Source organism: Phalacrocorax carbo, chromosome 1, assembly GCF_963921805.1.
Source record: "Phalacrocorax carbo chromosome 1, bPhaCar2.1, whole genome shotgun sequence".
NCBI lineage: Eukaryota > Metazoa > Chordata > Aves > Suliformes > Phalacrocoracidae > Phalacrocorax > Phalacrocorax carbo.
In genome coordinates, this window is record NC_087513.1 from 216,554,140 (window position 1) to 216,581,638 (window position 27,499).

General features: G+C 42.2%; 1 protein-coding gene across 2 annotated transcripts in view; it reads right to left on the reverse strand.

Annotated features, from left to right (window-relative positions):
* Positions 1 to 27,499, reverse strand: part of RAB6A (RAB6A, member RAS oncogene family) — a 62,688-nt gene that overhangs the window by 17,528 nt on the left and 17,661 nt on the right. The window contains exons 2-4 of one of the 2 annotated variants that reach the window (XM_064441568.1): positions 7,211 to 7,269; positions 2,340 to 2,393; positions 701 to 806 (exon numbers count right to left, since the gene is read on the reverse strand). In XM_064441568.1, coding sequence (XP_064297638.1) covers positions 701 to 806; positions 2,340 to 2,393; positions 7,211 to 7,269 — 219 coding nt within the window. Of the gene's footprint in view, positions 1 to 700; positions 807 to 872; positions 979 to 2,339; positions 2,394 to 7,210; positions 7,270 to 27,499 lie in introns of both variants that reach the window. The other variant, XM_064441567.1, reaches the window with a different exon arrangement.

A 27,499-nucleotide genomic window follows, 5' to 3' on the forward strand; every position in this document is an offset into this window, starting at 1 on the left:
TTCTAAAACAAAATTTCTGTCCTTTGCAAATACGGAAAGCCAGTAAGTTACGGGTCTCTGGACTGAGGGGAGGGACGGAAGGAGAAGGGTTGAAAAAGCACTAATATTTTAGTTCACAAAAATGTACATACCTTAGTAAGAAATGAAAGAGCAATTGTTAAAGGATAAGGGCTTAGTGGTAAGTTTTACATATTGCAAAATGTGAAAGTGACTGAGTCCAATGAAAATGTGATGTTAAATGCATTTTTCCCCCCAGCCCATGCCCAGATCTTTTTTTTTGGGGGGGGGGGGGGGGGGGGGGGGCAAATGGAGTGAAGCAAGCTACAGCTATCAGTGAAAAGTCTAAGAATTCAGATATCTATGAACATGATTCAGGTGTTTGAGACCAAAAGTCATAGGTGATATTACAATCCAAAAAGCAGATGAAAGAGGGTAAAGTGCAACAAGACCAGCCAGGACTCAAGGCTCCAGGAGAATGCAATAGGAAAGGGTTACAAAATGATGTCATTTGTAAGACAGTTCATACGTTACAACAGCAGCGATCAGGTGGCTAGCTTAAAACTCGACTACAATAACAGAAAAAGTATCTTTTTTTCATGCCAGAATGAAGAACAAGCAGATGGCTGTGATAGGACATGCAAAGCTAGGCTAAAGGATGAAAGGGGCAGAGTATTAGAAATGCAGAATTCCCCCCACTCACTTGTGATATCATAAACAACAACTGCAACAGTGGAGTCACGAATGTAGCTAGGAATCAAGCTCCTGAACCGTTCTTGACCTGCTGTGTCCCATAATTGCAACCGTACCTAACAAAATCAGTCAAACAAGCAAGAAAAATAAGAAAAAGGTCAAACCCAGTGCAATATACCTACTTGTGATATCGTAAACTACTACAGCAGCGGCAGAGTCACGGATGTAACTGGGAATGAGGCTACGGAAACGTTCCTGACCCGCAGTATCCCACAGCTGCAACCTGATCTGTGGGTGGGAGAAAATTAAAAAAGCCAAACTGCCACTAAAAATAAAAGAGTAAATAAGTTTTACTTTTTGGAAAAAGCTAAATAAAAATTATAAACTCATGCAGGAGATGACTGGGGACTGGGAGCAGCAGCATACTGTCTCCTTTACAGCAAGCTCTCCCAAGCGTTAGTAGTAGCCAAACTGGTTTATATGCACCTATCTTGGCTTTCCGCTGTCTTTGCTCTTTAAAAAAATGCTTCCCTTCCAAAAGGGGAGAAATAGAATTGCTCAGCTTTCAGACTGAGAGGGCCGACAAGAAAACTAAGGCAAACGTTCACCTGCAGTTCTGCCTACACCAGATTTTCACGCTCTGCTGCTATCCTTCCTTGGGACTCACACATGTAACCTCCAGCAGCCTGGAGGATGGTTGCTGGTGGAAGAATCAGACCACACACCATACACGAAAAGGAAGAGCCTTCAGCTGCTGTCAAAGCACTGGAAAAGCTGCTAATGTGGATTTTTCAAGGAGGATAAAATGCTGTATTTAAGCCTTAGCCACACTGCAAAGTAACCTGCACACGGCTGAGGTTGACTGTCTCTTACCATCAAGGTTCTGAAAGAAAAGGCAAGACATACTAAAAGCAACACGTATGGCAAGATGCGCAAGGGCCCATTTTGCTATGGAAAGAACACCTCATCGCTCCAGCACTTTCAATGCAATCACATTTATTGTGGGTTTATACAGTACCATAAGCTTATGCAGCACTGCACAATTCGCTTCTGCAAATAGCTCAGCGGCTGAATTTCTTAATTAAGAATCTGAGCTCATTTTAAACCACAGGCTTGCTTCCACAGAGGAGTGATTTCATTTCAGGGACTAGAACTGCACCAAAGCTAAGAAACAAGTATCATTTGGGGATTACTCTTGAAGACAACCTTCGTTTTAAACAAGTAACATTAAGGATATCGAGCTACTATTAACTGGCAACATTTGGCAATTTTTATTTCATCTTTCTGTCTGGCAACATCAAAAACTGCAAGGTTAAAGCATGGTCCCCTTCTCCAATTTCCCATCATTAGGCACCCCTCAAACTACTCATATCATCTCTTTCTTCAAAGCAAATGACACTATAGCACCTTCTGCCGCTTGCAAAATGGCACTCGTGAGCCCTCCGCAGATGCGCCAAATGGTGATTTCCCATTCCCCCAAACAGAGAAGGGAGCTGTCTCCACAGCACTTGTCAGTCTGGAAGCAGCTGGTAGATGAAGGCTCACTCTGTACTTCCAAGTGATCTCAGAACTGTGGGCTGCACAATTACAACAGATGCTGATCCTCATTCCTACTGTACATAGAGAAGTGCAACAAAAATCTTACTCACTGTTCGATCCTCCAAATACATGGTTTTCGATAAGAAGTCAATGCCAATTGTTGCCTGTAAAAAAAAACAAACGAGAAAACCAACACCTTTTAAATAAAACATCAGAACAACGGTAGTGATTTTCAGGGGAGCGAGCGTTACTGCCGCATCAGAATCAGCACCTGGAGCACATCTGCAAGAAAAAAAATGCTCTACCTGTAAGTAAGATTCAATAAGCAGTTTCCTTAATATCCATAACCAGAACAATGTCTTAAAGCACAAAAAGTTGTTAACCTTAACTCCAGTTTATGCATATCAACAGTTTAGTCCATACAGTCATATGGGTATCAGCAAGGATTTTTACACATATGACCTACGTTAGCGTCCATCAGCTGAACCAGGATATCTGGGCACACTGAATTCTTCCTGATGGCCAAACATCTTAATGTATCTTAACTTTAAGCCTTTTTCATTAAGGCTAAGGCGGGCATCTTCACATCTGCTGCAACAGCAGAGCGTGTGTGCACACGTGGCCCCCGACAATTAGTAAAGCTCAGTTAATACTAAAGCTCACTGCGGCATAACTGCATCCAAATTTCCAGACGCTAGTGGGAGCCTCATGTAGAACATCCTTACATGCGTTTAGGAGAAAGAGCAAAGCACTACTTAGCACTGTCAAGAGCTGCTTCTTAAATACATGATCTTCGCCCCATTTTTGAAGGCTGTAGTGAGCGTGAACCCGAGGTCTAGGAGTTCATTTGCAGCAGGGGTACAACCCGGCTGACCTGTTGGGGCTATAAGGCTGCTCTGGCTTCAGCAGGAGACCAAGCATCTCAAGCAGCTGCACCACTCAGCAACATCAACAGAGCCTGGAAGATGTTCCAAACAAATCGACTTAAAAAAGCAAAAAAAGAAAAAAGCCCAACATAAGAGGTAAGTCTCTCAACCAGGGCAAAGAGGTCTGATATAACCTCTTGCCAGCTCTCCCACACTGAAGCAGGTATTTCTAAGTCTATTTTACTGTACATGTTCCATATTGTTAGACTGCTATGATGCCCTCGCTATATATCCTCATAATTAATTCCTTGTATTCTGCCAGATATTTTACATGGTAGGAATAAAGAATAAAGCCAGCCAGCCTGCTTGTGAGCAACACATGAAAACCAGCTGCAAATGAATTTAAAAAAATTAAAAAAGAAAAACACAAGCAGAACCGAACAATCCAAACTGAATTGCAACTAAATATAACACATCAGAAAAACTTTCCTGGCTGGATCAGGGCAGCAGATTGGGAGTAGCAGAGATGCATACAGAAAGAATAAATACTGGTGGATCCTAAGACAGCTGCCCAGTGATTCTCACCTGTCATCAGGAACTGCAACATCACCCGTTCAGAGAGATGGTACTGAAAGTGTAAGGCAGGTATGAGAAACCTCAAAAGACTAATGCAACAACATGCTTCCCTTCTGCTTCTGTTTTCTATTGTTTTGGTACTCCTCGGAAGATTGCCTCAAAGATGCTTCTACTTTCTATCATGTCTATTTGATTTCACTTTACAGAAGAAAAGCTACCAACCCCCGAGATCTTACACCACACATATACAAGTCAGGATCCCATTCTGGCTGACAAACTGCTGGAGACAAAGATTTTCTCAGCAGGAGCTGGAACATCAGCTGCGAAGCCCGAAACCTGCCTCAGCCTGTACTTCATGCCATCCCTCCCACACAGCTGCACGGCAGCAAGGGCTCTGAAGCTCACTCGCTGCTGAAGGAATTCTCTGTATGCCTGGTGGAAAAACAAGCGCCATGCAGAAATCCGTCGGGCCGGTATGATTCCTGCATATGAATGCTCATGGTGCGAGAAACACAACAGAAAGGCCAAGCACAACACTTGTTTTAGGCCTGGGAGATGAATGTATTTATGCCAATCGTGTTGAGAGAAACCTATGGCAGATCTGTTACTTATAAGCCGTGAAATGGTTTTAAGAATTATATGGAATAACTTGCAGCCAAACATATTTGTCCACCTGTGCTGTTCTGACCGTATCACGACAATACAGCGAAGCAGCAGATGTCAAGGGGCGGATTCAGGCACTCCAGATCCCCAACTTTTACTAAAATAGGTAACCTACAAAGAGGCGTTTTGTCACAATTCTGACAGAAGGAGCAAAAAAAGCTTGGGGGATCTTTACAGATTAGTTGGAAAGAAGAGCTGTGCAATGAATGAGTAGGGGAAAACTCAGCTTACCGATGGGGAAAAACACATGGACATGAAGCTAAGCTAATTACCGTAATTAAGGTGGAGGCAGGTTTAACCCGCTTATGAAATGCTGCATACCACATGCAACAAGCAGGAACCAGGCGTGCTCTGAACATGATGCGAGGTACTTTAAGTCCCAACTGCAAGTTTAAAGAGGACAAGCAGGACAAAAAAAAAGCTCAAGAGGGCCACACTGCGGATGGGCTCATGTAGGAGAATTCTCTTTAATCCATCCGTCCTTACAACACTACTGCCTAACAAGGAACTGTTGTTACCCCATTTTATAGGCTATACTTGCTGACGCAGAATTACCCAAGACATCACAAGGAAGCCTGAGGCAAAGCAAGAACCTGAATTATCTTTCAGGTCATAGGCCAGCGTTTCAACTCAACGCTGTCCTCCCTCTCCCCTCCTCCAAGATGTTGAAGCTAAAGGGAAGCATGGCCTATAATCCTCCTCTTGCATAACACGCACAGGATCATCGTGTTTGCCAGCGTTGGTCTTTCATTATACATCACTTAAGGTGCCACAGAACAAAGATGATCTTTCCCAGCTTGTCCACAGAGAAGAATCACTTCTGGTAAAATATACACCACCAATGGCATGACTTTATTGCAGGTGTTTGGGTTTCCTTGAAGCAGTACAGTGAGTTCTTGTTTGATTCACAAATGTCGCTTTCAAGAAAACAGCATATTAATAAGCTACGGGGGCAACAGCCGAATTCCTCTTATCTAGCTGCAAGCAAAAGAACACTAATGCACAGCACAGATTTTATTAAACGGCAGCTTTCTATTTTTACCAACTGAACACAATAAACCTTGTTCAAATGACAGGTTGTGGCAGTTTTCAGAAAATATGCATTCAAAATTTATCAGAAGTGTCCAGAACAAGCAAATCATCCACCAACTAACCTACAGCTACAGTTAACCACATACACAGTTTGATATGCATTATCATTCATGTACTTGGCTTTGAGAGGTCTCTCTATAACCCTGGGCATCGAGAAGTTTATGTTCTGGCTGGACACTAACATGTAGTGTGATTTTGGCCAAATTACTGGAGCTTTTGACTCATTCTTTCTTCCAGCTACAGCAAAATAGGACATATTGCTCCACTTCAGTCATGACTTCAGTAAAATAGAGGTCTTTGGATGAATGACACTGTAGCAAGTATATTAACACCCAAACTAGGCACGCATTGGTGATAGCTAAATTGAAGCTATCTTGTAAGCCCTTAAGATTTCTTACTGTTTTAAGTCCCACTCATTCATTTTGCAATCATTTAGTTTATTATGTCAGACCAGCTTCCCATGGAGACAACTATATTATCATAAAGCACAGAGGGTCAAACCTCTTCAAGAAAGAACTAGGACGTAAGCTCCATAGAGAAAAGGAACAGACCTGAAAGAAAAATACTGTGGGAAAAAAAAAACCAGATTAAATAAAAGAACTGCATTCACATGTCCATGTAATTACAGCGGGTAGAATTTGAAAGGATGTTTGCTCCCTCGGGAGCAATGATGTGTACCCTAGCCCTCCTACACCAGAGGAGCTTTGCTTCTCCCATAGTTAAGTGAGAACTTACATCTCATTCTACCCAACTTGCCTAGCAGCAGCAATGAGGAATTACTGAAGAGGCAGGAAGGAAATCATTAAGGGGTAAAGAGATTTAAACGAGATACTTGGATAGACACTAAGTAACAGAAGAGTCACAGCATTTTTCTCCTTTTTTTTCCCCCATTACCTCCTCCTCCCACCCCCCTTAAAACCCTTCACATTCATCAGGGAACAGATTTTTCTCAGCTTAGTGTATTCAGAACGTCACCAACTGTAACCAAGTCATGAACATGTTCTGCTTGGAGAAGGCACACTTTATGAAACGAAAGTGCTTTTATAGCTCACCACCTTTTCAAGCTCATCCTAAATTCTGGGAGTGGGCAACGATAGCTCTCGCAGATTTTAGGGAAGCTAGCTTGCATCAGCTTGAACTGATGTCACCAAACATGAAGCAGTGAAGGGGCTGCAGGATCGACTGGAATAAAAGACCACCAGTGCTTCAGCCCCAACCTCACCAACCCTAATCTTGTTTAGATAATAAATAAGCAGTCACAGGATGGGGACGTGCACAACTACCAGCTTTGTGGTCTTTGTTCCAGCACATGGCATAGAACAGCATCCTAAAGTGCACCTGGCCCTACAATCCACTGCTTTCTGCCCCACAAGTTCTTGTTCACCCCTCTGCAGAACCTCTCACACCTCAGCTTGCTTCTTTTTCAGGAGAGCCGGGTGCCGGTTACATTATTTCCCCACAGAGCCATTAGATCTGTGATGGTCTGGTAGCAAATGGTAAAAAAAAACAACTTGACAACTGCTATTACTGGGGTGTACCCAAGAAGCCTATCCTTTTGAACCACAACTTACCCTGCTGCAAGGCTCAGATAAGCTACTCATGCAGAATCCAACACTGAAAGACCATTCTGAAAGGTTATTAAAACACAAAGCTCGAAGATTTTACAGTTAGGAATTTGGTCAGTGGACCAACTCTTATCCACTGTGATCAAGTGGATTCTTCCTGCAATAGGAGACACGGCAACAGAGGAGCCTTAAAGACGACAATAATACGGATTAATTTACCTGGTAGGTGTTGTCAAAGCTGTCATACATGAACCTGGTGATCAAGGAAGTCTTCCCCACTAGAAAAAAGAAAAAGAGAAAACACAGATTCAAGGAACAATTTCAGTGCAAGTTTTAAACAGGTGATTTAAACCTGGTTTCAGGAGTTTTGCTCTGAGTCCAACAGACCCGTAGTGTGCAATTAAACTTCCTATAACCAAAAGAGCAGTTACTTGACTTTACAAATACGAAGTCACTAGAAGGCACACTTTTTCTGGAAGCGGTTGGCTCCTGTATCATTCCTGACCATCAGTTCTACTCTTAAACATTCACAATTCGGCACGAAAATTTAAATAATTCAAACGTTCCAGTTTCTACCGAGTCATTCGGAAATTTTAGTTGAACTAAATGAACAAATGTAATAGGTCTGACAACGCCTCCCACAAATTATTATAAACAAGATAGTTTTTCTCGCCATAAAACAAGGTAGCTGTGTCGCTTTAAAATACACCTCCCTGCGCACCTCCTCAATGTCACACTCTCCGTATCTGTCACACAAATGGCATTCCCTGTCGTAGTATCACTGTAGCATAAGACAAGATCGAAGAGCATCATTGTTGAGAGGCTTGTTTACCATCTGCCCACGGTGCCTGCAGTCCTTATCACTCCATTAACTTCACCCTTCCTTTGACAACATATTCACTATACTTTCCTGTACAAGCAGGTTCATATGCTGTCAAAAACACCATTATCCACCCCAGCGACGGCTGCAGCTCGTGACCAGTGTGTTTGCTTGGCTGTGCAGCATTAGGAAGTCAGTCGGCACTGCAATCAGAAGGTGTCACTGCAGCATGGGCAGGCACACCTCATCATCACAGAGACACAGAGGAAGCCTTTTTCATGCAGCCATTTGTGATACTGCAGCTCCTCTGTAACGGCGACTCAGCTTGGCTGGGTTACATCAAACTATGTCAAGATCCTCATTTCCTAAGAGAGATTGACATAAGCTGTGTGTATCGTAGCATTCCAGCCAGGTATCCAACTACCTTGTAATCTCATTTTTCTTAAAAGACAAATCAGAGGTTCATTTTTAAAACAATCATTGTCACAACAGTTGCTTTTACACCTGTAAGACCAACGATACAGCTGAGCTGGGACAAAGCCTAACTCGTACCCAATGGACAACTGTTTCATATTCCATGCCACTTTTACCTGGAGGGGACCAGCAAGATATGCAGGAACTGGAACATCTCAGCCTGCCTCATTTTGGTATGTTTAAATACTCAATTGTAAACAAATTATTTACAAAACAACTGAAGTTACTCAAGAATATATCACCTCCTGTTGTTCTAACCTCCTTGCAGCGGGAATTCGCCACCTCTGCCTGGCAGGGGAGGAGAGATGTACGATTTATATCCACCATCAAACATTGAAGAACACGAGCTTTGGCTCGTCCACATTCAACTGCCTTTTATCTGTACCTGCAAATAAGCCTCCAGAGATGTTATTTCTCTACAAGGGTGACCACCAAGAGAATAGGGGAATTTAAGGCAACATTTTGGGGGTGTGGGTTGGTTTTGGCTTTTTGTTTTGGTTTTTAAATCTTAGTATGAAACTTCCAACAAAATCTCCAGTATCATACTTAAGCAACATTTTAATCCACCTGCAAACTTCAGTTAACTCTGCAAGTGCTAAACTAACAGGAACCCAGCAGACAGCCTTCGAGAACAAGATTTTCCCAAGTCAAAACCCAAATTCCTGTGTGAATTTTTAACATATTCTGCTCCACAGGCATGATCAGGCTTCCCACAACGTTACAAAGCTGCTTTCGCAAAGGTAGAGCAAACATTCCCTTTGGTGAGTAGGTTTTTGGGAGCAACGCATCTCAGACAGGCAGGATTTCCAAATCTCTTAGTCAAATTTGTCCCAGGCCCCCATGGATACGTTGAACGACAGCACAAGCTGGTGCAGGACAAACAGCCACAGGCTGCAGGAGAAGGAGGGTTTCACTCCAGACTCATCAACAGACCTCAAGAGACAGAGATGAGCAAATCTAATACCTTCCCACTGCGGCACACACTATAAATCCCAGTAACGGGTTTGTGGCACCACAAACAAGCTGGCTTTTCCTCACATGCCCACCGATGCAGTCAAATTTAAGTCAAGGGGATGTAATCGAACCCACAAAATAATTTGCTTTGGTAAGTCACAACACCCCTGAAGAACACTGAAGTTTTCTGGCAAATCATTTCCCTTCCCACTATACACTGAGATGTCTTGGGGAGAGACTGTCTAGAAATATAAAATCTGAAAAGATTTTCTATTTCGTATTCCTGGAGCTTGCCTAGCCTGCCTTCACTCATCTCACAAAAAGAAGGGGAAAATAAGGTGCCGTTTGGCTTGCTTAAATTTAAATATCTGCTTCAATCAACATTTGGATCAAGGGTCTCAATGTGCTTCAGTTCTAAGACATTTCTTCTCCAAACAGACCAAGGTTTTCTTTACATAAGATGTCAACAGGCACCAGATCAAGTTAATATTAATACCAACTGCTTACAGTTTTAATTCCACCATGACTACTGAAGCGTCACCATTTCTCCTTTAAAAAAAATAAAAACACCACTTGCTTTAAAAATCCTGGCAGAAGTGAAAGCCCACAATTCCCACTGTATCTATAATTAAAAGGAAAAGTCAGTGAGTCTTGTCTTCAGAAATTCACAAGTTGATATTATATAAGCAGACACCTTGTCCAGAGGGTTACAGGCTTTAAATATTCCCTCTTTAAAAGAGCCACTCCTAATACTTAACACCATCTCACCTCTCCCCAGCCTCCCAACACACAAGGCCCTGCCTGCCAATGCCAAACTATCCCCAGCCCTGCAAAAATGAATCACCTTGGGATTCATATACCATCTGTTGCACACTAAAGCGATGGGGATGCATATGCCGATTCTCCTGTGAAAGCCGCACTGCTGTAAGCCCTGTTTCAGGGAGCTTGAATAGAGAACGAAAACACACAGAAATTAATCTATTGACAAGTATGTGATCACAAAATGCCCCCGTGCATGACTTTAAAGAGAAATAAATATAACAATAATAAATGACACTGCCAAAAAAAAGAACCAATTTATTGACTGAGGATCTGCAGGAGAGTCTGAATCCCACTCTGTCACGTATTTTCCCTTGCTTTCTATTCCATCTTGCTGGCTGTAAGCTTATCAAATTCACTGAAGGCATTAATTTGGGAGTGATTGCAAGCAAGTTAGGGGACAGAATCAGAATTCAAAATCATCTTGAAAAGTGCAGAAGTGACCTCGAGAGGAAAATGAGGCTCAGCAGGGAGAAGTAACACAAGGTAATACCCACAGCCAAGAACAACTGGCTGCTTAAAATACAGATTGCAAACGACTGGGTAAGCAATCTGGGGGTGATAACCAGAGGAAGCAGATACAGCAGTCAAGACTTCACCCTAGTTTCATTAGGCAGGATTTGTGTGGTGGTTTTTTGTTGTTTTTGTTTTGTTTTGTTTTGTTTTTAAATCTACTGGGTTAATTTGATCTTTTGGAAAAATTTCAACACACAAATACATCCAGGGCAGCATTAGCCAGCGATGCAGGAGCATACAACATCCTTTAGGCCAAATTATTTCAGGTGTGATGCTGGGACCAAAAAAAAATTAACATTATCCTTGGAGGAATAAAGGTGGGGGAGGTAATGCAGCAAATGGGGTTTGACAGCAGTGCGCAGCTTCGGCTGGAGCAGCGATGGGGATTCTGCTGGACACACTGACAGCAAGTGAGGAAAAACCTCAAACAATTCAGGGGTTGAGGAGCTTTTTGGCAAGGAAAAAAGGCAGCATGCATAGTTTATCAGCTGACGGGTGATGGGCAGCAGAGAAGTAACTCAGTGAGAAGAAAAGGTGTTCTCCAGCCTCTTCTTTCTGTAGATCAAGATCTAACAGCTGAAAGCAAAGTCCAAAGTCCTACCAGAAAAGGTATGCAATTTTAAAAGTGAGGGTAATTAAACTCTGAAATAACCTCCTCAGCTGGGCAGTGGATTCTCCTCCGTCCCATGGTACGCAGAGTTGTCAAACGTTATTCCAGTGTAGGAATTTACACACAAGGCATCCAAGAATTTTTTGAAGCACAGGGAAGAAAAGAAGCGATTAACCAAAGAAACCATTTGTTCCAATGCTGCACCTGAACATGAACGTTGGAAACTCTTCTGTTGTTACGTGGCTGATCAACAGTAGCAGCATGGGTTTCGTTACGTGAGTTTTCTGCTCCTCCAAGCTTTTGACCCATCAAAACCAAAGTCCACATTAACCAGCTCCTAATCACACAGCTGTGACCCAGACACCATTGCTTAAGCGCACAGATTACTGATGTACGCTCCTGGATAGGAAGGCAACCGGCTCCAATGGGTATTTTTCAGCTTGTACCCAACTTGCTCAGATGGTTTTCTTCAGCTATACCAGCTCTCGAAGAATCCGGACCGATCACCAGTGACTCCCATACTGAACCAGCTAGTCACCAGCTGCAACTCTGCTCCCCCTCCTAACCATCAAACCTGAGCAGCACACATGAATATGCAGCTAGGGCCTGGGTGGTGCTTTTTCCTGGGAGGCTGGGGGCAGAGCAGAGAGAAGTGTTTTGCTGTACAAGGCAATAAGTGGAAGCATTTGTCTACCTTAATTCTGCTAAGCTGCAATGTTTTAATACATGATGGGACAGAAAGAAGTAGGTTGTTCTGATATATAAAAATAGGAAACTCCTCAAAGGAAAGATTTGATCACTGCTTTGGCAAGTTGATGCCCAAGTACTAATATCCTCTGAAATCAGCAACTGAAATCAGTGGCAGCAAACAGCAAAGTATCCAAGACCATAACCGAGTTAAGAGAGGGGAACTTGTGAAGCTCCTCTATCAGCAAAATTGCCATTAACCACGAGGGCCCGAATTCAAAGCCTTCAACAGCTAATTGAGTCAACCTGATCGATACTCTTTGTCTGGAAGCCTTGAGCCACTGCCTAGCACTTAACTTCAGAAAGAGCATTCATCTGCAAGATGAAATCAATACGCTAATCTCATAGTTCCAGCAACTTTGATCTGACAGCAGCGACCAGAGAGATTTCAAGGTCGTTCATCTGATTTGCGAAAACTGCCTTGGCCCACTTCTGGGGCCTTGCACGCCGGAGATTTGTATGTCCAACACCAACCACCACTAATGACTTTGATTAACGGTGGGTACCAACAGCTCCTCCACACCAGCGCGTGCGGAATACATGCTACCAGGTACCGCTGGCAGCACGGCAAGCAGCGCTCCACGTTGTGTGCTGTAACGAGCCACTGGGGAGACTCTCAAGAGCCAGGCATGGAAGAGACCCATTAGATAACAGAAATCCATCTCCCAGCTGGCATGGGATTAGAAGGTCATTTGTTGCCAGGCAGAGTCCACAAAGGGCTCAGGCAACAGTCCGGAGTGACCTACAAAGGAAAAGTAATTGGGATTGTGCCGCTTTATGATGTACAAGAAGAGGAGCGGGCCTTACCTCCCCATTTAATTCTCTTAGGCACGTCCTTGCCTCTCGTATTACAGATTCACATCTCGTCCAAGGATTCTTCCAGAAAAGTCACACTTAAATCTCTGAGTTCAAGCTAATTATTTTTTAGCACTTTCAAAGCATCAGCAATAAAAGATAAACCAAGAAACATCTGCAAAGTAAAATAATCTTAAAAATAACCAATCTGTCCAGCCTTTTCATTGTAAAGCTAAAAAATTCCACTTAACCACGTCTGCCTCTGAGAAGGGGGAGAGGTCAACACCCACCTTGCTAACAGCGTAAGTTAAAGGGAGAAAGATGAAGAAAGCCTTCTCATCACACATACAGATAAATTGCAGTGTAATTCCAAAATCTCACTTGCCCTTTGCAAGAATCCCTTAAGATGCGGTTGAAGGACAAACCCCAGTGACACTAACTTTCTTTCACAGATAAGCTCACCTCAAAATCTTCACTGGAAGTATTTCCTTTTCTAGACACAACATAACACAGCTAATCCAGCAACAACCAGGGTGCTGACAGGAATGGTATTTCTTACCAACAAGTCAAACTCCGTTCTGCCCTCAACTCTCAAAACAGATGACCCGATACCACTTGAGGAGTCCTGTGGAAAGTTACCACCCCGAGATCTTCCAACTACAAGCCTAACATCAAGTTTCACGCTCAGATTTACTGGTACTTGAGACTGAACGATTAAGAGGGTCGCTGAAACTCAAAGATTTAATGCTGAGGATCAGAAAACTTGCTAGTCCAGATCTGGAAAAAAACAACCCAAGGAAGGAAGAGGAACACGCATTGCTAAGAACAATATACTGAATTATGAATGCAGGAAAACCATTTTTAGATTTTTATGTAAAAAGAAGCCCCAAAAGGAGGATGCTCATAGTTGACTTAAAAGGATCTAAGTGAGCCAGTAATCAAGAAGAGTATTTTTAGGTATGTCACTCTGAGCTCTTAAAACAGAAATGCTCTATTAAAGTGATTAAAGCAGCTTCTTTAAAAAAAATCCTCCTCTGCTCTTCACTGTCAAGCTATGGCAATTTCACCCAGTTCCCCCAAAGCAAGAAACAAAATTCATTCATTATCCTGAAGGCACTGACAGAGCCAGACAACTGCATTCATCTAACAGATTCTCAGTGAGATTAAGTTTATCCATAGTCGCAGCTGAGGAACTCTGAGAAGAGCACCAGGTCTGGTCACAGAGAGAAGGGGTAAAAGGGTTGATGTGGTCTTACCTCTAATTGCTCTAATTAAATAATATTTTATCCTGAAGTTTTCTTTTTCCTCCCATTGATTCTATTGTCAAACCTTTTATTCTGCCATTTCTTTCCTGATGCAAGACACCAGATAAGATCAGACCAAAGGATCATCTGAGCCAATTCTTTGCATCCTTAAGTCTCCAATAAAACAAAAATAAACAAACAAAAAACCCAACAGGGGTAGGGGAGAAAAAAAATCAGAAGAAAGCCTACAAAGAATAAATCTTCTTGAAATATATCCATGGCCCTACCCTCTGGAAGTAGCTTTTTTTACAACTGAAATTATAGAGTCTGGTAAAAAAAGTTACTTCTGATTTTAAAAGTATGGCTATAAATGTTTCTAAATTTCTTTTTAGAGCAAAGGACGATATTAAATGCACATTTATCAGGCATTTTCAAAGCATGTTTGGCTACACAGGATAAAGCCAGCTGAAGGATGCCCTCCCAGCCTGGTTGCTGAAATGGAACGGCTTCCCCCATTGATTCCAGCAAAGAACAACATTTTGTACTGTTAACACTACAAAAATTGTGCAAATCGCTTTCGTACTACTTCAGCGGTTCTTGCATTATACCAAAGCAGCAATGGCTTCTTTATGTACAAAATGGTTCAAATAGCCTCTTTTAAGATAATTTATTCCCAGCCGAGTTAAAGAACTAGGTTATAAATTATACTCTTGTCCTTTTAAACAGATTTGCTTCTTTAAGAAGGAATTTAAGATTCTGTTTAAGCAGTTAATGTAAAACATCCAGAGAGTTAAAGGGAAACAAAAGTCCCAGAAAAACAAGGAACAGGGTTTTGGGGTTTTTTTGTTTGAAATAATTTTAGTAATTATAGAGCTGTTCCATCATTTTCCACTTTAAATATACTTTATTTAATTCATCTCAGAGAACAGAGGCAACTCACCTTGACTTTAATTGATTATATTTTTCTTATTCATTTGAAATAGAATGCACAATGGACTAAGGCTTGCAGCCTAGATCAAACACACAAAGAGCAGCAAAGGAAATTAAAGTACCTACAGTGAATCTGTCAACTTCAGATCAAGTGAAGCATAGGGAGCCCTGAGCAAGGAACATACTCTGAATAAAGAGCCCTTTTAATACACTTCCAGCAGTCTTGTCACTTCTATTTTAGATGCAACTTCTTTGACAAAGGAAATTTGCAGCTACGTTGCTCTACACAGGAACCACGGGCCAGCGAAGATCTACAGATAACTTGCTGATGCAAAACATTGGTATTTCTTTGGCGGTTCAGTAGACGTTTTGGTCCGTCATAAGACTACTTCTAAAATGCAAAAAAGTCAAAGTTCTTCAAGAACTTAAAAGCAGGTTCTACAGGCTGCAGATGACTGAACTCCACAAACCTTCGTGCTCAGAGTCGTCGACGCACAGCAAATGGTAGGCAGCGACACAGGAAACCAACTGTTGCTTTGCCAACAACGGACCATCACACAGTGAAAGGGCAGCAAAGATGCTGCTGGCAGGAGCCAGCAGTTCATACATGGTTGTGAGGGGAAAGGAGGACAGACAACAGAGCAACCAATTCAGAGAGGGGGTTTTGGCCGTTTATTTGTGCAGGTTTTATGGCATCCTACCTCGAAAAGTAATTCTAGAAAGGCAGACACGATCAATAACAATGTCAAGCAACTCTAAGTTGACCTTTTAGGCCAATGAATCCCTGCCAATCCTTAATTTCTTTTCAGGTCACCACCCACAACAAAGCTTTTTTTTTCCTCCTTTAATTAAAACCACTATTGAAAACTGTTTGATACAGTCCTGGATCAATTACTTTGACCTCAGGGATTGCCAGTAGTCTATAGCTATCAATTTGAGAATCATTGGCTTGTACCCACAAAGTGGAGTAGGGAAGCCAGCTCACCGCTCCTGGGGTTCCTATCTTACACCTTGCACGCTGCTAGCACGGCTGTATTGGTCCACACATCTGTAGAACACACTGCGATGTTTTTATCATGCTATTCGACAATCCTACGTTTATCAAGATCAGCAGTTACAAGTCTGCAAAAAGGCAGGAAACCAGCACCGTGATGTCTGCAAGGTAGGAGGTAATGGCAATGGGTTCCTTTTGATTCAAATTCAGAGGAAGCAGGAGTATAAGGAATAACTGCCCTCTTAGAGTGTTATTTCACACAAAATAGCTTCTCCATTCGGTAGCCTCTTACAGCTGGAGGAGGGTAAAGAAGAAAGCTCCAGCTGCCATGAAGGACACCCTGCGCTGGCACCTCCTCTCTTCCTTTTCCTCCCCAAACAGAAACAGAGCAACCAATCAAGAGAGTAAAACTCAGGGAAACGTGCTAAAATTCACTAGCATAAGGTCCGGCAGGATTTTCTCTAACTCTACTGCCTTTTCCTTCTTCATCTTTGGAAGGATGCATCACCCTTCCCAGCGAAGGTCTCACCCCTACGCATTTTTCACACCAGCCCTTGTGGGCTCCAGCACCGGCAGAGACGTTTCACATCATACTTGGGTGTGACCACTTGGACTGACCCAGCGTTATTTCTTATCAGAAGTTGTAAGACAGATGAGTCCCCAGGAATTCCCAGCAGAGGATTCCCTTAGTCCAATTTCATGCCCACAGCAACCTGTCCAGCCTTAGTGAAGGGAAATGCTTCACATTTTCAATTTACATTTGTTAGTCACCAGTTGACAAAACAGTAAGGAATAACTGACCACAGCCATCACCATAGTTATTCAAATACTATTTACATTAGAAGCAATTAGAAGTAGTAACTCTAAAGAAATTAATCAATAATACAAGACTTTCAGAAGCCTGAGGTAATCCGGAAGCATATCAACTATTTTTTTTCCCCATCCCAGGCCGTACTATTGGACATTACATAGAATCTCAACATCTTTCCTAACCTTGAAGTCCCAAATTCATAGTGTGAAGTAACATCAGTGCCCAATCCTCTCGCTCGGGTTGAGACATGCTGCTCATATGTTAGTTCCTGTTCAGGTAAGGTGCTGGGAGGGGTCGATCCTCTTAAAAAGTCACTTTTGAAAAAATAACACATTTTAACACCTTCCCATATGACCAGTAATAGCATCGTCCCCGTTAGGAAAACCAAGGGCAAGGGCTCTACACAAAACAGTGGTGAGTTTAATGAGGTACAGCATCTGACCAACGAACCTGTAAAAAGACTAAGACTACCTGGCCTCACAAACACACCCTTTCTTCTCCCCTCTACACAGAGCCCCGAGTACAGAAAACAGAGTAAGCGTTACTTTTCTTCTCACTGTAAATTTTACTTTCTTAGTCCATACAAAGATTCTATCCAAACTGAACTTTTCAAGGCAGGTTGAGACAGTTTTATTACAGCTAAGCACCTGCTTCAGGTACAAAGCCAAGTTTTAGTCGTTATCACAATTAAGTAAGAAACAACATGGCCAGAACGATCGCTGCTGAGGAAAATTTTTGTTTTACCATGTAAGAATTTCCAAGCAAAATATTTTAAAGCCTCAATATCTCAGCAACTTCACAAACTAGAAACTGTGACATCAGCCTTTTAGCTCACTAGACAGCCTTCAGCACTCCGGTGTTAAAAAAAGCCTGCATTTAACAAAGTAGAACAGACCATAAGCTAGGTACACAAGCCTAAATGGATGGTAGGAAGTGTGCATGAATATTTATGACTGTCTGGTGCAGAACAGCAGGAAGGGAAGCAACAGAGTCGAGTGAACTAGCATGATATAACAAGGAATGACACCTACCTAGCAGATGAGCACACATAAAGCTATTATGTGAATGGCTGGTATCATCTGCAGCTTATTCTCACATGCTACAATAACAGGGACACAAAGAAAAGAAGCAAGTCCGTTTTCACATCAGAACCATTTTAAACACTAAGCGTACGAAAAAAGATGCAACGATCTTGCATTTCCCATGTGTCACTGTCCAATGCTTTTCCTTTCAGAAACAGAGGGCAGAATATGATTTTCCTAAGGGGTTCTGAAGAGTTACAGCAAAAATATCTACTTTTTTTTTTATAGCCTCAGGAAATCAGTGAAATTTGCAGCTCCTTAAATCTCAGTAAAACATCTTCAAACAGCAGACCCCGCTAATGCTATTTGTCACTCAGAAGGCAAAGATTTAACTCTTCTCCCTGGCCATCACCAAAGATTAATTTTTTGAATGGCTTGTAATAGAAACTGATGAATACGTATTTCAAGCAATGCCCAAAATTACACGAGTTCCGCAAGCATTTGAGACCTTGCTGGAAGACATGCCCTTGCTACTGAGAAGCAAATAGGAAATATAATTTTGTCACAACCCAGATGTCATCAGAGCAAAGGGATTTTAGTTCCAGTCAATCTCTCCAGGCAATAACCCACACAAACAGGAGCTTTCATGCCTGCTGCCTGGCCAACCGCTCTTTCCTGTCAAGTACTTCCATAATTTACAAAAAGGGACCAATTACTCCCTTATCTACAACAACCAGTAATCAAATGATTAACACTTCAGTAACTGCCTTATAAAAAAGATTACTATGAAAATACATGTTAGTCTGAAAAGCTCATTAACATTAATTTTCATTCAGTCTTTTCTTTAAGTACCTCAGAAGAGCATGTACACAGTGCTGTTTGCCTGACAGAAGCGAGGAGGCCCTGCTTGTGCCACAATACTTCACCCAAAACAGAAGGAAATTGAGGTTGATGCACTTTTCTGACCTAGAAAGTATTTTTGCCCAGGGTCTTGCTAACAGCCGTGCCCAGCCAAGGCCTGTGACATTTGAACACTGGTGGTTTTCACAAAAGCAGAAGCTTGAGCAACTTCAGTTCTTCCAACCCAGCTTTTTATTCCTGCTAGGAAATCACCAGCTCTGGTTCAACAAGCTCAAGATTTCAACTGGAAAGGATCCTGTCTCAACAGCAAAACATGATCTTTGACAGCCAGGCTGTCCCTTACAATATATATTTAATTTCTGGCCCACTGAATAGGAACAAGATTCTCATTCCCTGGTAAAGCCCTGCAGATAGCAGATAATGCAGACACACGGCCGCTTGCTTTAGGTCCTTCATTCAGAGGGATTAGGACTGAAGTAAAGACTGGCAGAACCAAGGACTGAAAAGCTGCCCTGACTATAGCAACCATCTTCCAGAAGGCATCTGCAATAGGTTTTGGCATAAGTATTAAATTTGCAGGAGTACCATGCTCCATGAGCAAATTGTCCTTATATTTCGGTCTGCCACAAGACAACTGTGAATATATTCAAGGCGATTTAAGAGGTTCTGCATCTGTATTAATTGAAGTATTAGTTTGTGTCATGCTTCTGCTCCAGATTTTTCTTTTATTCTCTAATATTACTATAGGAGATACACGGGAAACATCAGCTCTGGGAAACTACACTCCCAATCTTGTTTTTAAGTTAAAAAAAAAAAAAATCAATATAATGCAATGCAGCGAATCTTTGCAGAACTTGAGGATTTATTCTCCCTCTCCGAAAGAGAGGAGCAGCTTTCCAAAACCTAGCAGTTCAATATTGGTTCATGTCTTAAATTCAAAGTTCTCAGCCTTACTTTAGATTAGCTCAACTTCTGGATAAAGACACACACTTGGGATTAAACCTGGCTGAACACTGTTAATATCTTAGTCTCTATAACAGGGAATGCACAGCTAGTCACTGAAAGCTATTAAAAGACCATTCTCTGTGTCTTTAAATGAAAAGCTTTCCATTTTATCCCTAATCTTGCACTGTAAGTTTTCGCAGTCTAATTCCTTAAGATTAAATAATTCCTTATTAAAGTCTAATTGTACACTATCTCAGTTTTCTGCACATATTTGGCAAAACAGTTATCACAGAATGGTTTTGGTTGAAAGGGACCTTTAAAGATCACCTTGTCCAACCCCCCCGGCAGGGACATCTTGCACTAGATGTTGGTTAGTACCAACTTTGCTGGTTTTCATTCTAAAAATCTCAGGTTAAACTTCTCTTCCCCAAGGTAACCTGCTCTTAATGCTGAGAAAAAAAAAGTTCAAAGAGGAAAAATGAACAGTATCGTTTCTGCCACTCAAAAAGATGCGAGCAGACACACCAACAAGTGGAAAGGGCCCTAGATCTGTTTGGAGAGGTCTTACAGTCACATCTCGGTAGAAGATTCCTCCTTCCGCTTTGAACACTGAGCTGGCTCGCTGTTCTATTTTAACTGCGTGGCATCTCCAGGTTGCTCAATTTTTCACACCTATATTCAGAAGCCTATATTCAAGTATTTTGTGTCCTGAACTAGGCTCTGCTGATCAAGATCATCTACTAACACCTCTGGAAGACTTTTGGGGAAGTATTGGCCAGGAAAGGTGTGAAAAAACACTATCCTTGCAATGGGCTGTTAAGCCTTTCTCCGACTTCAGGCTGTAGTGGTGGGACACAGACCTGGGGAAACACTTGTTCACAGACTGTCTCTGCAACAAGGGAGGGAACAGGCAATTCTCAGCCAACAGGAAACACTCAACAGAACATCCTCAGCGTCACAAGGTGAAGCCCAAAGTATTAAAAGCACAATTGTACTGTATAAAAAAAAAGTTAACAGCCTCTCCATACAATGTGCCAACAATGAGCCGGCAGTGTGCGCTCGCAGCCCAGACCCCCACCCGTGCCCGGGGCTGCATCCCCAGCAGCGCGGGCAGCAGGGCGAGGGAGGGGGTGCTGCCCCCCTGCCCCGCTCTGGGAGACCCCCCTGCAGCGCCGCCTCCAGCTCGGGGCTCCTCAGCACAGGACAGACACGGGGCTGTTGGAGCGGGGCCAGAGGGGGCACAGAAATGCTCCGAGGGCTGGAGCCCCTCTGCTGCGAGGCCGGGCTGGGAGAGCTGGGGTTGTTCAGCCTGGGGAAGAGAAGGCTGCGGGGAGACCTTATTGCGGCCTCCCAGGGCTTAAAGGGGGGCTGTAGGAAGGGTGGGGGCGAACTCTTTAGCAAGGCCTGCTGTGACAGGCCAAGGGGGGATGGTTTGAAACTAAAGGAGGGGAGATTCAGACGGGATCGAAGGGAGAAATGTTTTACACTGAGGGTGGTGAGACACTGGCCCAGGCTGCCCCGAGAGGTGGTCGATGCCCCATCCCTGGGCACATCCCAGGTGAGGCTGGACGGGGCTCTGAGCGACCTGATCGAGCTGAAGATGTCCCTGCCCATGGCAGGGGGTTGGACTGGGTGAGTTCTAAAGGTCCCTTCCAACCCAAACCACTACGATTCTGTACAGGTCAGAGTGTAACCTGCCAAGCTCTCCTGAACACAAAACACCAGTCATTCTGGCACCAGAGTCCTTTTGCACAACATCCGCCAGAACATCCTCATTACAATCTTCACTAATCTCTTTCAAGCAGCACACCCCAACCTGGCGTCAGCTCGCCTTAGCATCCATGACGCCACAGCTCCCAAAATGCTGCACGCGCTACCTGACGTAATCACACACTGCGCTCTGAAGTAATGTTATGCCTGTGTTAAACCTCACATACACGTTCCCAAGGGACAGAAAATGGACAAGAAATTGCCTCTAACAGGCAGAGTAACAATTTTCCCAAAGGATCCTACCTTTTATGCAACCATTCTACCAAGATCCAAGAGCCACACTATGAAAAAAAAACATAAGAGTTTTACAGACGACAGCTAGATATTGAAGGACGACTGGATAAAAGCCTGCTGTGCCACTGATCTAAGTACTCATCGCCGTAAGGATGCATTTAATGCTGTCTCTAGGCATCTTCAGACCAGCAAGCGAAGCAAAAAATTGTCACTTGTATTTAAAGTTTGGCAGTAGCTAAAGGGAAAAGGAAGAGGCAGAAGAGGGTATTTTCTATTATCAATCTTATTTTTAAGTCACCATTAGCCCGCTTGCTTTCTTTAGGCATGTTAGAATCCTGTTTTATTTAGTACTACACTTCTCTTGAGGGAGATGCAAGTTAGTTTTGCTTGAAGCTTGGTATCTCTATTTGTCAGTAACAAACTAAGACACATACTGAGCCTGACCATTAACGGCCTGTAGCAGGCCAGAGTGGAAGGCACAGCCCAGACACATAAAGCTGGACAAGGCTCCCCTTTGTATTTCAGTACATGAAAGGTTCACACAAACTGATAAAAATTTGTGTAACTTCAGTGACACACTCAGTACTCTCTTCCACTACATAAATCCTAATAAGCTCCAGCATAGTTGATAAAAGTAGAACAATATGACTGATTGTTAATGCATGGGCGAGATTTCCCTTGGGATGCACACCAAGCCTTGTGACAGGGACAAAAATACACGGTGATAAATAGCTTCGTTAACTCTTGTGGGTTTTGTCAGTAATTAGCTTTACTTTTCCTCCCAAAGTGGGAAATATATTAAAGAGCACAATGCAAAAAACTCTTGTTCTATTTGCTCAGTCGTGGCCGTGAAGAATTGAAACACTGAATATGGGTCAGTCCTCTAGTTCCATCTCATAACCACTCAGTTCACAGACTTTGCAGCTGTGATTGTTTTTACACAGTTAAGTTACCCACTGTGAAATGTTCATATAAAAGCTGGGTTTTTTCAGCCACATTCACTACCCTGTAGAACAAACAAGAGTCAGCCCCCCACTACTGAACAGGAAGAAGCAAGTCTATTAGGATTACAGAAAGCAAAATACGAGAGAGTTTGATTAGTCTGTCCAGATAGTGAAATTAAAAAAAAGCATGGAAATGTTACCTCTTAAAATGAGTTTTTATAGTTGTGCTTAAAACATAGGCCTTGTATTCTGAAGACAAAACCACTTGCCTAGTTTTCTGCTGAGGAGTTTTAAGTTAACCACATAACATAACCAGTGCTATTTTCACAGTTTAGAAGATTTCTAAAAACAACACAGAGCCAAAATTAGTGTCACAACAGGACCTTCAGGCGATTTCAGTTTTCCTCATCTGGTGTAACATCAAGCATCTAGGAAGTTGCACAATGCCACTTTATGAGAAGTGCTTGCAGTTTTCTGTTAGCGAGAACATCTGTCATCTTTCACGTTTAGAGATCTCTGACTCTTCCATCGCCCCGTACAGGAGAGCAGAACGTTCTGCCGTCTCCTGAGCCAAGCAAGCTGCAGGCGTGCAGACTGCCCTGCACAGGTAAAGACGATGGAATTTGAACTGAGTTTTGAAGGAGCAGAACCCTGCCCATTTCTGAACAACAGATACTCCTTAAGCTGGTGCGGAAGCTAGAAACTGTCTTCTGCTGTCTACAGGAGACCAAGCTTGAAGCTTTTCCTTGCAGGAAGAGTGTCTTATAATCTTGGAAAGAGCTGTAACAAAAACGCTAAGATGGTATGAATAAAATATGTGTGTAGACCCGTGCAACAACAGGCCGCAGCAAAAGGATTGATGGAATTGCACATGCTAATTGCTGCATAGTGTGGTAGATGTGGTTTCATTCAAATGCCCAGATAGCAAGAAGAGGAAGAATAAATATAAGATAAGGTAACAAGATCAAGAACTGGAGCCTTAAGTCCCCAGATAAGGAAACCAAAAGAACAAGGAGAGTCAGGAATTTTCCCTAAGCCATAAGAGGGATAAGACAAAATACCTAGAGGAAAGGCCCCAAACAGCTTCAGGTCCTACATGACACAAATACAGTCCACAAGAATCTATTAAGTGTCACGAAATCTAGAAGAATCCAAGAGACGCAATGAGGACTCCATCAACTGCGTCCTGTCCTGCGTCACATTAAGGACTGCTGGTTGCGGCACTTGGGCACACATCTTGATCCTTTTGAGGACACAGATGAGCGCACATGCAAGTAAAATTTATGCTAGAGTGACTGTGAGTGAAACCTTTTCAACCAGAAACAAACAACTCCTTTCACTTCCGTAAGGGCCTCCACTGAGTTTTATTACACTGTTTTGTTTTTTTAACTTTATGGCTCTCAAGAATGAATTCTGGAAACAGATTTCTATCCTCAACTTTCTTAAGCCATGGCTCACTAAGAAGCAGCAGCAAGCTACAGGGCTGCCTTTCATATTTATTCACCCAATTTTTGTCAAAAAAAGCCCCCATAGTTCAAGAGCACGAGTAGAAGTCCCAAGGATAAGCATACCAATCCTTTGTGTATTTTTAAAAGGAAAATACTCACCTTTGAATGCCACTCATTAAGTATTTTGAAAAAAAATATCCCAAAGAGTAACTATTGCTGCCCACAGCAGAGCGAAGGGGCAGGTGTCACACAGAGGAGTTTAAAACCAACTGGAGCACAGGAAGCATGAATGATATGGGCATGTTTGCTATGTGGTATCTCCAGGAAAATGGGGAGAGAAAAAGGTATTAAGCTCAGTTAATTAACTAACGGTACTCCCAGATCAACTTTACATTTCAAAGACTGCTGCACAGTCTTTTATTATTTGCCAGGAATGGGGAGGGAAAAAAAAAAGCCCAACACTTAGTCTCATAAGGATATTTTTCACCACAGCCTGAAGATCTAGCTTTCCTTCTTATCTTACACAGATAAAGCTTTTTAAAACAAGTTTCCAATTAGGCTTAAAATATTTTCCAAAGGACTATTATTTTAACTGCTCACAAAATGCCTCAGAAGTAAGGCTCTCCAAGTCTCAGCATAAATATTGATAACACAAAGCAACACCTCTACAAAACTGTAAGTGCGCTTGGAAATATTGTAAAACATGTCCCAGGGATCTTCTGATCAAGTCTAGATGACCATGAAGCTAAGGAGGAAGATAGACTCTGTAGAACACAAGCCCGTGTGATCACAGCCTCTATTCAAAACTTCTTAGCAGGAAGGCACAGCGAGTGGAGGAGCTCGCTCGCAGCTGCAGGTCCAAGTAAGGAAGAGCATTCCAGGTGGACCTCAGCAGCAGCTCAGGTGGCAAGAAGGCAGCAAGTACAGACTGGAAAGCAAAAGACATCCCATGCAGGAGATGTTATTGGGAAGCTCCTCCTACATCTCAGACGTCATTTTTTTTAAAAGGTGATGAACAGCAGCAGTAGTTCTTGCAAAGTCATGTCTTCCAGACTCCTCGCTCTGCTTTTAAACACTGCATTTCACCCAACACACAGAGAAGTATTCCACTATCAGGTTGTACAACCATCTCCAATATTAAGCTAAATTATATTGTATGTTCACTTCTGGGGGGGGGGGGGGGGGGGAGAAACACCTTTAAGACCAGAATTGGGAGGCAGGGGAGTTGGAGGATGATGGGGTAAAGGAAGGAGGAGGAACAGTACTAGATCTTACATAGTAAAGTCTTCTTCATTCCAGTTGCAGTTTAGTTGGGAATGGCTGCCTGTCCCTGAGCCAGAGTATGAAGATTTACAAGGTTCAGTTTAAAATAAAAGAATTATTAAATCTTGTATAATTCCATTACTAAAGACAGAATGGCACCAAGGTAAGCATGTGGAAAAAGGTTCTAGGAAGTGCCAGTGGAGAAATATTAAATTCATTTTATGTTCTCAGCAGGTCAGTTAATTCAGGCTCTAAAATGACACCCATATGCCCAGGAAAAATATGGCAGACCACTGGTACTACAGAGCTATCTCCTTTGGGCTCCAACTCCAGTGTCCTCAAAGTGGTAAGGACTGAGCCAAAGCCAGGCAGTAAACAGGAGTTCAAGGAGTCAAAACAGGTGTCATTTAGTATCTTCTTTTTACCAAAACCCTCCTGTTTAGTTATCACTCCAATACTCCCCACAACACTCTGGCTAAACATTTCCTTAATAATGCAATTTTAGGACAAAAAAATCAATTTTGGATTGTGGTGTTCAGGTTGAAATTTCAGAACAACTCTAGTTAATCGTGTTCCAGTTTACTCAATGGTAACACACACAGCTTTGCTGTGAGCACGATCAGACAAATTCAGTGCTTTTAGAGACACCTCATGCTTATAGAGACACCTCATGTTTATAACACCTTCAGTCCAGGCAGAAATGCAATTACAGCACAATTCATAAGGTGCCTGGAGAACAAGCAGAGAGTAAAAAAAGGTGGCTGTTATATGAACAGCTTACAGACAACTTCTATTCTCTGTATTTCTACTTTTGCTCATTAATGTTACACAATTTCAGTTAGAATTTCAGTCCCAATTTATGTGTATTTTTACAATGTGCATTTTTATGGTTTCTACACTAGCATACACTGCAAATGCTAAGACAACTTCATCTTCACCAAAAAGCTTCAGCCCTGGGGTCATGTCATTTCAAAAAGAGCTCTTGTAAAGCTATACTGTAAAGCATTTCCATGAAGCTACAAATTTATTACTGAGACATGCAATACATACTGAACACCAAGTCACTTCCAGCCTCATCAGTGGTTTCAAAGCTAGATTCATAGAATAAAGCCAAAACAAGGAAAGTTTGGTCCATTAGATGTTTGCTCTGCCTTTAATTTTAAATGCATGTTTGTTTATAACTGGGTGGTGGTTCGGCTGGGGTTGTTTTTATTATTTCAACTACTTTAATAGCCCATTTGCCTCTTACACGAAAAACTCAAACCTATCAAGTTTAAAAGACCAAAGTTTTATTATTGCCATGCATGGGTAGCTTAATGCACACTTTATATATGATGGCAGTTGAAGTCTGTGGGGATGAAGTCACTTGTTGAAGCGTATACTACATATAGGCTATATCATCCAGACACCCCATTAAAAACAAGTACAGCACTGAGCAAAAATCCACAAGGAGACCTTCAGTAATTAATCATTCATAAGACCCAATTTTTACATCCCAGTATTTTATTTTTAAATACCTAATTATCTGCTTGTAAGAGACTTGGAAGATGTGAAATGCTACATACACAGATCAGAAGTAATTAAACCACTTCAGACGGACATTACATCGGCAGTGCAGATCTCCTCTTTAAGGAGTGATTCTCATAAGTGCAAGTGTTGCTCTGCACTGAGCTCTTCTTGCAACAGGGGAAGGAGCTACGAGCTCCTCCATCACCTAGACCACAACATTTAAATAAAGCAGTTATAAAAATAACATTTCCAAACTCAGAAAACCGCTCTGAATATTTTATATTGGTGTAAAGTCAGAATCCACGCAGTTGTTTCCCTCTCTTGCAACTACAATTGGTTTTGGAACAAGCACGTTAAGAGTAAAAGTAAATACTCAGGACTTTGTTCCACTTCTCCGAAATTAGTAGGCTTCAGGTGAATATGAGCAAAAAGTATGAGCCATGCTCATATGAAGCACTTGCACATATTTACTGAAGAAAAAGTGAGAAAGTAGCAAGAGGAGATATCCCTTCAACTAGATTTCTGTTTTATATTGCCACTTTTAAGTTCTCAATTTGAATGAGAAACTAATCACCACAGAAACATCTTGAAAGCAGGAGGCAGACATTCAAAAGATAATAATGAATTTCTGGTTTAAATACCTTTAGCACAGTATTTCTTTCCAGAACAAGCCATATTCATGGGCAGTCTACAGGAGAATCTGCGTATAAATCTTCAAACAGAACAACGTTTTCAAACGTAACAATGTTTTCCAAAAATAATTTTTGTTAAAATAGGATAAACTAAAAATGATGGGCT